General features: G+C 25.7%; 1 protein-coding gene across 5 annotated transcripts; it reads left to right on the top strand.

Annotated features, from left to right (window-relative positions):
• The first annotated feature begins 259 nt into the window (after window positions 1-259).
• On the top strand, window positions 260-14570 carry Hrb27C (Heterogeneous nuclear ribonucleoprotein at 27C). Of its 5 annotated transcripts, none has more exons than XM_015511779.2 (11): window positions 260-525; window positions 4703-4743; window positions 4943-5109; window positions 5304-5490; window positions 7524-7606; window positions 8799-8897; window positions 9145-9409; window positions 9472-9585; window positions 9678-9766; window positions 12396-12477; window positions 14325-14570. In XM_015511779.2, exons 1-11 carry the CDS (start codon window positions 488-490, stop codon window positions 14456-14458), a joined length of 1299 nt encoding a protein of 432 aa, XP_015367265.1. In that variant the 5' UTR covers window positions 260-487; the 3' UTR covers window positions 14459-14570. The 5 variants fall into 5 exon arrangements, with proteins under 5 accessions (XP_015367265.1, XP_015367264.1, XP_089081626.1 ...); XM_015511778.2 differs by having other exon boundaries at window positions 9648-9766; XM_089225498.1 differs by having other exon boundaries at window positions 261-525; window positions 9648-9766; window positions 12396-12560.
• Window positions 14571-15050: the final 480 nt, after the last annotated feature.

Here is a 15050-nt window from a genome sequence, read left to right as displayed (position 1 = left end):
TTATATCAAGTTTGACATATTATTATTATGGTTGAATGCAGAAAATAATATTTGATTTATCCAATTTTTGTCGAAGAAATAGGGTTGTAGGTCATAGATTTCTCGGCATTTCCGTGTTAATTGTCGGTCTTGGTTCTGGCAGACATTCGGCGCAGAGTCGTCTGTCCAAAGACGTTAGATAAACGATCAATCGGTTGACGTGAGCGTGACAACGCCGCGTATCGTGAAATGCCGAAATTTTAGGAGAGAGAAAAAATGCGGACGCCATTTTGCGTCGGACGTGTCGTGTTTTTGTGTCGATTCGATATGCTAAATGTCCGACAACCGGACAATTATTAGACCTTAGTGTTTCGTTAAAATTTTTGTACATCTTCATACATTATTGCACGTCTTTGACAACCGTTCTGTTTACTTTTTATATATTTTTTTTATATACTCATTTGATTTTATATTTTTATATACACAATATAATATAGAACACTACAAGATGAGAGGCAAATCTGATTTAGAGGAGGACGAACAAGGGTAAGTTTAACGGGCTAGCATTGTTTCCACTTGTCTACAATTCCCGTAATAATTTAATGAATATTTCCATTTTTAATTTACGGCCCATGAACTGATTTATCTGTTTTGTCGTTATGAACATTTAACCATTTTGTTTACGAAGTTTATAAAGTGCCGGCTCAATTTCGACACAGCGGCCGCCTCTTTAATTTAAAAACGCGTTTTCTCAATTTTGTATTTTTGTTAAAACAGGTGTACTTTTGATGATTTACAATTCCCACAATTGTCAATTCTAAGACTTAAGCACATGACAGTAACATTAACTCACCTTTAGATTTGTGCATCAGAGTTCTTAATTTTCGGTTTCTTATTATAATAATTATTCCAGTTGCATAAACGATCACTTAACATTAAATTAGTCAATAGTGAACTATTGGTCCCTTATACATGATTCATCGGATCATGATTGGTTTATTTAATTTTAGTCAATCATTAAACAGTTGATAAATTTCTAGTGTAACTCTTGCTTTAAAACTCCTCTATTTTATTATAGGTATCAATACTCATGTGACGTGTTTTTTTGTAAATAGTTGTGTTGTTAAGATTTTTATCTGTTTATTTAAAATATTATATACCTTGGTATGTTATTAATACATTTTAATTTATGCTTATTGTATTAAATCTCATAATTTAATATTTATCTACGATTTTATCATAATTGGCATTTATTGAATAATTAAGTATATTATATTTTATTTTGGTAGGTACCTACCATTATTTTAAAATAAAACATTATTTCAATATTATTTTGCTGTGGTCTATTATCTTGCAATTATTTACACTGTTTGAGATCAATATTTTAATGAATATATAATTTTAAGAGATTTCTCCAGACCTAAATTTTTAAATGTAAATATTTTATGGGTATAAATAAGAACCTCGTTCTGTCTTTATTGGATAAAAACTATAATAATTTTGTATTAATTGTATAACATTTTCAAGTATTGATATACCTAGGTAAGATTATGAAGTATCACCAATATAATAACAAAAAAAGTAGGAATTACATGAGCTGATACTTATTTACCAGAACTTTCTCATCTTTAAAATTAAGTTAAATTTCAAATATGATTGTAAATTTTTATTTTTATTTTCATTTATTAACAATCCTAGTCCTTTGTTGAGGGTAATGATCTATCTAGAATTAAAGTTATAAATAAATTGTACCTACTATAGTTCCTTTTATATACTAATATAACCTAATTTAAAATGTTTCATTGTTGTGTAATAGCCACAACTTCAAAAGTTAGTAGTATGTTACTACTATTGTTAGTTAGTATGTATTCAGAATACATAAAAATATTCCTGTTATAACTGTTATAAGTATTCTATCATGTATTTATCTAAAGGAACATATTAGACCAAAAATTAGATAAAATTTTATATTTTTCTGTTATACCTAACTAATGAATACATTCTAAGGGGGTGTAGTGACCGAGCGGATTAAGGTGTCAGTTGCGACGCAGACTGTCGCTGGTTCAAATCTCGATCACAGGCGGCATTGCTTTCTGGGCAGTTCACGCTGTTTGGAAAGAGGCCACTGCCCAGAGGCGGATAGGCAAAAAACAATTTTCCGGGAAAATATTTATGGGGCGGCATTAATTATTCTACTATATATGGTATACAATCAGGGATACCAAAACTTTTTTTCCAATGAAACCTAAAAACAATTACACAGATATTAGATATAGATGAAAGATGAATAATATAAAATAATTCAATAACTAAGTTTTTGAAAGCTTAAAAATTTATATTGATTATACATGTTATAGGTATTTCATACAGAATACAAATTTGCTTAGACGCTAAGTAAAAATTAATTGAAGGTCCTAAATGTAAAAAGCCCTATGGATTCCATCTTGGAAAAATTTATACCACTGCATATTGGAAGGGGGCGCCGGTAGGCGGTAATACAGGGGCGCACCGGAAAAGTCCCGGTATCCCGGTGTGCCTATCCGTCCCTGCCACTGCCCCCACCTGGGCATGGCAGAAACCTGCGAGTGCCCACTAGAAATTCTGCCAAATAAGCGTCCGAACTTGGGTCTTCGTGTACACTCCCGGACATAGCGCCATACAATAAAAAAAAAATACATTATTATCAGTGGCGCACAGTAGATTTTTCACAAGGGTTTCAAAAATATATATCTCACAGTACCCACCCACCCCATAAGTAAAATCTGAGTTTATACTCTTTATACAATTAATATTAAATTAAACAAATATTTATCAAAATAACATCCGAATTCACCCAGAACCAGTCACCCACCAGTTCTCTTAGGAGTGTCTGTCGACACCCCTAACCCCCCCCCCAGTGTGCGCCACTGATTATTATAATGCTCATCCGGAAGAAAAGCAACAAAAGTCAAAAATGGTCAATTTTGGGTTTTTCATACATTATGATAAATTATGGTGTATATTTTATCCGGAAAAACGATACTTCTATAGTTCAAAAATTCACCACCTGAGTGTCACTTTTCCATTGTTAAGAAATTAACACTCGTTAATAAATGATAAATCCTCCACTCTCCTGAAAAATATCACATTTAGATTTGTGTCATTTTTCTTCCGGATGAGCGATACATTCTTTAACATTTATGTCTTTTTTCTTAATATTTTGTTCTGTTTATTTAATACTTTATTGTCACTAACATAATGTAACATTCTTGAAGTGGGTATTATATTACTTGACAAATTAGTTTTGTCACTTATAACCCTTATAGGGTCATTTGAAGAATAATACCTACAACTAGTATAGAACATTTGACTGTTAAATACAGAAGTAGTATCATATTATAAATGGAGATATCTGGTTTTTATTTTAGTGTTATAACAAAACAGTTTAAAGTGATTCCTGAAAAATTGTATTCATTGGAGAAGTCTTGTTGTTTCCCACAGGTCTTCAATTGATGTATACTTTTTTATAACTGTTCGATACATGTATACTATACAATAGTTTCTCAAATTTGGCGCAATGTATGAACATCGCTTAATAATTGATCCAAAGTTGTTACCTACATGAGAGCTAATCAAACATTGATTTCAATAATAAAAAATGTTTAAAGCATACCTAGAATTTTTTTTTCATTGAAAAATATATTTACTTTGAAATTTATAAAATCAAACAGAATTATATTAATTAAATAAAAGAGTATTTACAATCTGTAATAATTATAGGTACCATTATTTTTATAATTAAAAAGTACATAAATTAATAAAATATTGATTTAACTCATTGGCTGCTTATTTATGAAAATTGATGCAAGGATAATTAACAATGCTTTTGACACTTCCAATATATTTTTAAAGTAAATGGTTTATTAAGTTTATTTTTCCCTACATGTGGATTTATGTCATTTTATTATTATTTAATGTCAATTTAATGCATGTTTTAAAATATGTAAATATACCATGTCTTTTGGATGTATGGTCATGTAAAAACAATTTCTATATTTTAGTTTTAGAAGACAATTGTTTTTTACTTTTATCATAATATGCATGGAGTAAAAACTGGAAAAAGACAAACTCAGTCTTTTGTTTGCAAAAATATTTATTTTTTAAAATTTAAAATATCTACTCTAGCATCTAAATAAATGAACTCCACACTTTTTTCCCTGAAATTCTCCCACTCTATTACCTATTCACCACTGTAAATTCTTCCATTTGTGACGGCATCTAATAAAGTGATGAGAATGGACGAATTTGCTATAATGAACCAACTACTAGTATAGCTCATTTAGGAAATTTGATAAAATCCAAAAATTATATTAATAATACAAGATTCATTTAACAAAAAAAAAATTATAAGTTATATTTTTGAGAGTGGAATACATGATTTATAAAATGTTTAAGTCATTAAAGGATCAGAAGAAAATATCATATTCTACAAACTAAATTCAAAAATTTTGTTGGATACCGAGTTTTAGATAGATCCCATATTTTGCATAGTATATAAATATATATTTTAAGAAGAATCATTTTTATCTTGTATACCCATGGTTCTTAATAATATTCTCTTAATACAAAATTCATGTAATAACAAACAATTATAATTAAATAATTATTGACAACATTTGTTTTTCCCATTATTAGGTATTGATTAATTTATATAAACTAACAATATTTTTATTTATGATTGCAGAAAATTGTTTGTTGGTGGACTTAGCTGGGAAACTCAACAAGGTAAACTAACTAATATGCATTTAAAATAAAAATTGAATAAACTTTTATTTTTTTAGAAACATTGAACAAACATTTTGATGACCAAAATGTTTAAAATATTAATTTATACTTAAAAATTATTTTCTGGTATTTTTGAGTTCAAATACTCACTAAGCTTCATTCTAAAATATTTAATTAATTGGTATTTATATTTATTTAGAAAGTCTTCAAAGATATTTTAATCGATATGGTGAAGTTATTGATTGTGTTGTTATGAAAAACAGTGAAAGTGGACGGTCAAGAGGTTTTGGTTTTGTCACATTTGCCGATCCGAATAATGTAAATGTAGTGCTACAAAATGGACCACATGTTTTGGATGGTCGCACTGTTAGTAATAATATTGCCATTAGCTTTATTAATACAGTAGAAACTGCTTTTTACTATGCTATATACATCAATACACCTTATGTCCAGTATATTCTTGTCATATGGTTATAATGATAATAAAGATCGTTATTAGCAGATTCTACTGTAATTTATTTAAAGGATTTTTTTATTTATGAAATCATTTATTTTTTAAGATCGACCCAAAGCCCTGTAATCCTAGAACTTTGCAAAAACCAAAGAGAAGTTCAAGCTATCCTAAAGTTTTTTTGGGTGGTTTGCCCTCTAATGTTACTGAAACTGATTTAAGAACTTTCTTTTCGAGATATGGAAAAGTTATGGAAGTTGTAATCATGTATGATCAAGAAAAGAAAAAATCAAGAGGTAATATTTCTTATTTCTTTAAACTTAAGATTAAAAAAAAAAAATATTAGGTTTCTAAACAAACATAAAACAATTTAATAACAATTTCCATGGTTAAATATACAGAATATGCATACTATATAATTAATTCATTCATAAGTTATCTTGTAGTATAATTATAATATATTATTTTCCTAATAATTAGATTTCAAAATAGATATAGATAAATTTATTTTAGAATTTAAGTTTAAATTAGACGTTAATGAAACTTAAGATTTCTAGTTAATCATTTTTTTTAAATAAAGATATGTTATATTTATATACTTACTAATTTAGGTATGTTAGCAAATTAATATTTTCTTGAAATTTTATTTTTATATAATAAGGTTTATTTTGTTTAATGGAATTTATTACCTAGAACATAAAATATATATATTTATATATAATTTATGAGACTTATGACTAAGTAATTAGCTGTATTACTATTGAGTATTCATAGTGTACAAATATTAATTTACACTTTTGAACCAGTCATTTCAGTATTTTATAATTTTATTCAATGTATTCATAATAGTATTACTTATTCAAATAACATTTTATTTTCATAATTTTTTATATTACCCATATTTTTGTTTCCTAAATAAAATGTACTTGTTCTATTATATTATTATATTAAGATGTTAATGATGTGATTATATCTTTTATGTTTGTTTATACACCTATTTATGTATCTTAAGTTTAATTAGTATTATTATAACACTGCTACTAATTTCTAAATGTTGGTGATTTTCTACTATATGATATTTTATCAACTTATCAGTGTATTAGTTAATCCTTTTTTAACAATAATTAATTTAAGGATTTATTCATATACACTTGCATATATTGTATGTCATACTATTTTTTTTTTTTTTTTTTTTTTTTTTTTTTTTTAAATTTCATGTAGGTAAATTTCATTTAAATATTTATAAATTTTGATTCCCATAATACCATTTAATTTACCCATAATTTGAGCATTTTAGACATAATATATTAGTTTTACTGATTTATATACAATAGACTTCTCATCCAGGCAGGCGGGTATGACTAAAAAATATCATTCTGTCGCTCTAAAAATATAATATATCACAGAGGTATTCTAACTTTTTCATCCCACAGCTGCTCTGGGTGTTAACAATATTTTAAAAACTTCCAAGTTAATAAAAAAAAATTAAAATTATACACGGATACAATATAGTCAATATGTATGTTATATGGGTGATAATAACAATGACTTAAGTACTAGAATTAAAACTTCAAATAGTCGCATTGTAAGGTGTGTCGTTTTCATTTCCATGACTTCTATTATTTATAATAATTATACAAGACCTAAGTATCATGGTTTTCGATGCCTTGACGCGACTCCCTTTGTAAAGTCACGCTGCGCACAGTTTGAATTCCCATGATAGAGCACATTTTACCTATTCTATAGAATCTTTGTATTTAAAATTTTAATATAACTGAATTTATCAAATAATATTACAATTATAACTTATTTGATTGTTGAAATATCAATTTAAGCCCTCAACGTGCTTGATATTCTTACCTTTAACTTAAATCAGTGTTTCTCAAGCTGTTTTAGTTCACAGCCCACTATTATACATTATAAGTTCTCACGGCATACTCAACACTAATTTAATGAAATAAAATATTGATTTCAATATTTTTTACCAGCAAAATTACAAATATTAGAAATTTCTCAAGACACATCTGTTGAGAGCCCTGACTTAAATAATAAGACAACCTATCCTTATAATAAAATTAATAGCTCAAATTTAAATAATATATTGTATAGGTATATGTTCAAAGGCTATGCTAATGTCCTCTTATCAGTTTTCCGTTTTAAAATATAGGTACTATGTTATGATCTAATATCTACAGCACCTTGTTATTACAATAATTTTGATAATTACTTTTAATTACGTAATATATGTATTGTAGAAATGACCTAATAATATATTATTAGCAGTGTCAACATGGTGTTGAATTCTCACCATAACCAATGGTATTTTTAGGGTTTGGATTTTTGTCGTTTGAAGATGATGATGCTGTTGATAGATGTGTAGCTGAGCATTTTGTCAACCTTAGTGGCAAACAGGTATTATTATTTTAGTAAATAAACTCCAAAACATAAATGTAAAGTTGGGTAACTTTGAACATTAAAAATGTGTTTATTCCAAACATGTAATATATTTTTTGATTCAATATGAATTTCTGCTTTCAAGCTTTAATAGTAATAACAGATAATTTTTAATTCAAAGTTACTTGTTTTACCTTGGTTTATCTATATATTAACAGTTTCTTTTGATACTTAATTTGTTTCAATTTATAAATGATTATAATGATAATGAAATAAATTTCAAGACTAAATCTTGTTAGACTCTTTCACTGCCTTGCACTATCATTATTATATTATCTTTATAACAATAATTTTATTATAAAGAGAATTTCTTTATTTTATTTTTATTTTTTAACTCATAATTTTCTTACATAATGTTGTTTTATTCACTGTATCTGTGAAAAATATAACAAAATTCTACGATGTAATAATAAAACTAGTCAAAGTTAAATAATCTGAACATAAAATTAATTAATATGTAATCCTACCAAATTATCTGATTAAAAAGTGGGTGTCATTAATGTATTTTATGCAACTTTTTTACACTACCTATAGGAAAAAAAAATAAAACTTAACTATTTTAATATTCATAGTTAAGTTTCATTTTCTCTGAAATTTATATACTATAATACCAATATTTTGCCATATAATAAATATGCAGCAGTGGAAAGGGTAACAAATAAATAAATTTAAACTAAATTTTTTCTACAATATGTTATACTTTCTTTGATTTTTAGTTTATTGAATGCATTTTTACATCAATAATAAAATTAGATATGTTAATTTATTCTACTAAATTATTAATTTTTTATGTGAATACATGAATTAAGCAGAGTTGTAGTTTCACATTGATCTTATTTATAATATATAGTTCCATTAAGGATAATTTTAAAATTTTAATATGTAATCATACTTTAAGAGATACGTTTAAGTTTATGTTTTAAGAAATATAATATATATAAACAGTAATACAGTATATTAAATTGCTATAGAATTAATCTGTTTTATACCTATTATAGTAATAATTATAAATAATAACAGTTATTGCTAAATATAAATTAAAATAATATTATTTAATATGCTTTTATAATTTATGTGCTATTATATCAAAAATTAAAATTATGAAAGCCAAAATACTTAATATTCATATTTAAATATTGGTGTGTTTCAGGTTGAAATTAAAAAAGCTGAACCAAGAGATTCAAATAAAATGAATGATGTAGGAGCTAATCAGTGGGGCATGAATCAAAATAATCATTTAGCAATGGGTGTAAGTTGTATTGCTTGATATACTAAGTTATAAAAATAAGTTGACAAATAATTTATTAACTGCTTTTTAGTGGACACATTGTTGTAAAAGTTTTATGTGTAAAGCATTTCCAATTTTATTTAGTACACCAAAAAAATCTTAATTCGTTGACTAATTCCATACTTAAATTTTTATAGAATTAGTTTTCACTATGTGTCCACTATAGGTTAAATTATTTTAAATATTTATTAATAAGTTGTGTTTTTAGGGAATGGGCATGGGAGGCCCAGGTGGACAAATGGGAGGTCCCATGGGTGGAATGGGACCTATGGGTCCTGGAAATATGATGCAAGGCTATCAAGGAGGATGGAGTTCTACTCCTCAATCACAGTACCCTGGTTATGGCACTCCATCTGGTCCAGGTGGATTTCAGGGTTGGGGAGCTCCACCTGGACCGCAAGGTCAAGGAATGGCTCCTCCAACTTGGGGTTCAAATTATGCACCACCTCAACAACCTGGATACGGTTCATATGGTAAACGTGTTATAACATAGCATTAAACTTATTTTCTTTATTTTTATTTTATTATAATTTAGCACCTCAAGCACCTCCACAGTCAAGTTATGGAAATAACTGGAATTGGAATATACCCCAGAATGGACCTGCAGCAGCTACTGGACCTCCTGGACAAACTGGACCAGGACCTCAAAGTAAGCTATATTATTGTATATTTAAATGATTTAATTGTTGTATTAAATTCTCACATAATCAGATGATATGTATTCTCGTTCTGCTGGAGCAGCACCAGCCACTGGACCTACTCCCCCTGGAACTGCCCCTCAAAAAGCTGGTGATTATGCTGGCTATGGAAATTACACTGGCTATCAACAGGTATGACTTATTCAATAATTTATTTAGATCTTTTAGTTCCTTAATTGATTTAAAATGTATTATATAATACTAATTTTTTTTTTTTAAATATCATAATTTTTTAAAACTAAAAATAGACAATAATGTAAATTGTATGGTTTTTAATCATTTATGCATTTAAGGTTAATATTTTATTACAAATCCACTTAACTTTATTGTTAAAAAGTAACTTTTCAATTACTTGAATTTATTTTAAATTTAAACTATTAAAATGTTATTGCTAAATTAAAAATGTTCACATAATCATTTGATTATTTCATTATAATTGTCAGTTGCAGAAGTTGATTGTGATCACTTAAATTTTTGTCTAGATAGCTGATTTGGTTAACTGATCCAGTTTTCTCTTAAGATGATGCCACACTTATGTGTTGTCTCCATCTTACAATAATATAACAGCAAATTTTACGCACAGCAGATCTAGTTTAGCCTAAATTGATCTCTTATAAAAATTAAAGGCAATATTATTATTTGGACGTCAAATTGGCTTTTTATTTTAAATTGAGTTATACGTTTTTTAGGATATACAAACAATTTTTAAATTTTACATACTCTTAACTCGCATTAAAATTTAAGTATAATAAAAAGCCCATGAAATGCCCGGAATAATACATTTTGCCTTTAATTTTATATGGGTCAATTCATTTTAAATTTTAAACTTAAGCTAAACTGAGGAGTGTAAAATTTGTTATGTTACGCGCCTGTAAGATGATGATAACACAAACGGGTGTAACATCCTCTTAATAGTGATTTGAATGTTTGTCTATCATGTCTTGGTGAATCAGTTGTAGTAAAAATTTTCTACAAGTTGAATTATTAAATGATGAGTTTAAAACTTAAACAATTGTATGACAATGAAATTATATTTTATTAACTTATGATATAACACTTTAAAGAAAGTAAAAAAAAATATATATCTATTTTAGTAGTATGACTGTTGAATGTGACAAATTCAGTTATAAATTTAAATTTTTCATTTATTTGTTTACATATAATAAGTTTATACATTTTTATTTTTATGATTATTTTATCATATTTATTTAATATGTTAATTGTTCGGAACTATTTTTATTTTTATCCATAGTTAAAATATGATTTCATGTATTATCAATATTATTGTTATTATCAATTGTTTTTAAAGTTATTTTAAGGAAAATAGTTCGCCTAAGACGTATAAATTTTGTGACATTTTTTATATTAAAGACAAGATAAGAATTTAAAAAGGTTGAATAAAAACCCATAACAATAAAATTATTTTCTTTAACAGTTAACTATAGTAAAATAATATTTCGTAAATTTACAAATTTAAATTGTTTTGGTTTTGTATATGTTTTTGACGTTATTATAAATAAAATTTTTTTTATAAAATTATAAAGTCGTAAATGGTTTTAATATGTATAATATTAGTACTAGATGGTTAAATATAATTTTAAATACTTTAAATATTAATAATTGTTAATAGTATTTAGTTTTATTATTTTATGCATTTTTTACATATAATTAAGATTTTTATCAAAAATATTTTTGATAATTTTTAATGATATTTAATCAAAAAAATTATTTTATGATATCTTAGATCAGATTAATATTTTTCTCTACATTGTTAAATTTTATTGATATATAGATGGAGAGTCTAACTTAATTTCATTATTTAATTTTTATTTATGACTAAGTATTTATGTCCATATTTAAGAATTAACTATGTATATTGATTATTTTTGAGATATTATTTCATAGGTAGTTTTATAAATCCCATAAATTACATTTTAAATAAAATTACGATTTTACTATTTTCACATTATTATTGATAATAAATTAAAAATACATTTTTATTTAAATTATTTGTGTTAAGCTTTGTTTGTAATGTAAGAAAAGAAGTTAATTAAACTTATTTCATTTAAAATTTTAATATTTATACCATTGAGTCTAAATTAATAAAATCATGTTATAAATACAAAGGCCGTACAATTTGCACTTGTTCTAATTAAATTAAGTATATGCTGTCTTAAAATTATGCTTATACCAAATGAGATCACATTGAAATTATTATATTTTGCTTATTGTTCTATGGTTTAAATTTATTTTTTATTTCTTACCTATTCAAATGCCACTATTTAACATCTAATACAATTTACATACTATACCAAAGATACTTTTAAAGGCAGATAATACTAAATTTAATTTAAGTAGTTTGTTATCATTAATAATTATTACCTATTATTGTTTATATTTTTTTACTATTAGTAATCAACACATGACTAAATAAATAGATATGATTACAACAAAAACAGTTTTCACTTGTATTGGGCATATTCCCACTATTTTATACACAAATCCATTACTTGTAGTTCTCCGAATTTCATTGGTCGGCAATGTTAATAGAGTATAATAGGAGCGGAGAACTACGAGATAGATGAGACAAGGATGGTATGTGTATCACAAAGTTTTGATCATACATGTTTATTTAGTCATGAGTTAATAATAATGGTAGTTTAGTTGTAATAATAATAGTAGATGTAATAATAGCAGTAATTATAGATACTTAGTTTTACATTCTTTTATGGGATAATATTGGAGTAAATTATATTTTTAGGATTCGACCAGCTATGGTGCAGGCCAAACTTATAGAGGGGCGGACGGCACAGCCGCTGGCCTCGGGTCTGGCGGTGGGTATGGTAAGCCATTTGACTTTAAAGAATGGCCCACTTCATGACTGATTGAATTCAATTAACACTTCTCTCAATATTCACTGGTTTGGGTAACACAATTATTATAATAACGAAACAATTAAAAATAATATAACTTATAAAAAAAAAAATTTAGGAATATTATAGTATCGATTAATATTTGTAATTCTTACGTATATAATAGAATTATATATTAAATATCTATATTAATACAATCTATTTATAATTACTACATAATACTATTTAACTTATACTCAATAACAAATGGAACTTAGCGTATTAATTATTATTTCCCTAGATTCTAATGGTTTTTTTTTTATTATTATTATATATTTAATTTAGCCTGTTTTTTTTTCTTTTAGACATATGACAATTGTTATCATAGTTTGTTTATTTTTTCTTTGGTCTTAAGTAAAAAAAAAAGTAACGGCACCATGTTTTTTTTAAGGTGAAACCAAAAGTGAGACTAGGCAGTACATCTAAAATATTTCGAATATAATTATTTTATAACTTAGTGTGAAGGGAATCGGGTTAAGGAATATAAATAATATTAACAAAATTCGGGTAAATTTCAAGCTCTTAGGTTTATAAAATTACTTTTAAAAATCACATTGTAATAGATAGCTAAAGAACCACTGGACTGATTAATTGGTAAAAAAATTTAATGTACATACAGGCTTAAGGAAGATTCTCGAATCGTTTAAAAAATAAGTGTTGTTTTCATTTTTAAGTAGAAGTTGAATTATTTAATGAATAAGTCAAGGTTACTTTAAATATCTTGTCCCGACTATTTGTCATTTTTTTTTTTTAAATATATATATATATTTATATATAATATATAACAGAAGCTCGTCCTAGTAAGTTACTGGTTTTTTTTATAAAGTCACTATTTTTAAAATTTAATAATAAACTTAAGATTACACAATTAGTGGATAAACTTTAAAGTAATATTATCTGTATTTACTTATAGGATGACATTTTCTTAGTAATAATAATTTTTATTTTTTGAGAAAATTACTCTCAAAAAATAATTTTTACCAAAACTATATTTTTAAAAAATTAACGACTTAAATGTGATGAGTTATAAGCATATTTTTTGTACTAAATAAGTCTAGGATTACAGTTGTTATGGTCTTAAATAAGAATTTGTTTTAATTATTGAATTTTTTTTTTATCAAGACATTTTATATATTCGACGGATAGGACACGATTGAGAACTTTTTTAACCTGTGACAAAAGCTATGAAATATTTATATAGATATTTATTTATATATTTCTCGTTTTATTTATTATTTATGAATGTTTAATTATTTTGTGAAAAAAAAAAACAAATTTGAGCTTTATTATTAATACTTTAGCCTGTAACAATTTTTATTTTGAGAAAAAATCCTATTATTTATTGTCAGTTAGTGTTTTTTCAATGATGTAGAAGGTCGCTTTTGGCGTGATTTAAAACAAAATAATAATATAATAATAATAATAATAATTGTTTAAATATTAAAAAAAAAACAATACAAACAATTGAGTTTCCATTATTAAGTAATTCCCCTCCTATTTTTTTGGGCGACATTGCGAGTTGTAAGTAAATGTGTTTTCCCATACTTGTTTATGTAACTGGCAATAATTAATTTTTTTACTGTCTCCATCAACAATCTTTAGTAAAGAATGTCATTCAGTTATGAAAGTCGGCCATTTTTTTTATATATATATATACATAATTTTTCTTACTTGCAGTGTTGCCTATTCTTTTCTATCTATTTAATATTCTATTTTTTCAAAAGAAAAAATTGAAATTGAAAATTAGGTATTTAAACTGTCAACTTTCTATAATTTAGTGGCCCCAGTAGTGACGCCAGTCGTTTCCGCCGGCGTACCGGCGGCGACATACAATAACGCCCCAGGACCAACCAGAGCGAATAATTATAATTCAAACCAAGCACAACCATACCATCCTTACAGGCGCAACTGAACATATTATTATTTGACTGGATCATCACTGGTGTCATGTTCACTTATGCTCCTCGTACTATTTCTAATCATTCTTATTAATAATAAACTACTATTATAAGCTATAAAATACACATTGTGATTGTGTTTATTTATAAAAAAAGAAGCTGGCTACATTAGATCAACATTTAAGTATTTTTACCTACATGTTGATTATTATGTAATATTACAAATAGGGAATACCTTGTCATTTTAATTTTTTTTTTTTATGAATTTTATCATGATTATGTCCAAGCATACTGTATATAAAATTGATTTTTTGTTAAAACCTATTAATAGGTTATTTTGGTCAATACTAAATATAACTGAATGTTACTCAAAAGTAACCTTACTAAATTATTTAGTATAATATATTAAAATTGAATTCTTCAAAATCACAATATTGTCAGTTTATTTATTTTTATTGTAAATAATAGTTTTACTTAAAGTAGGTATTTTCAATGAATTAAAAATTAATTGATAATAAATATTCTCTACAAATTGATTTATAACCATAAAGTCAGTTATTGCCATGTATTTTATATTTATATCGTCTGTTGCATGAATTTAATTTA

This window comes from Diuraphis noxia, unplaced genomic scaffold (genome assembly GCF_037042655.1).
Source record: "Diuraphis noxia isolate RWA-SAM2 unplaced genomic scaffold, SU_Dnox_SAM2 contig0004, whole genome shotgun sequence".
NCBI classification, from domain to species: Eukaryota; Metazoa; Arthropoda; class Insecta; order Hemiptera; family Aphididae; genus Diuraphis; species Diuraphis noxia.
This window is presented reverse-complemented; position numbering and strand designations above follow the sequence as displayed.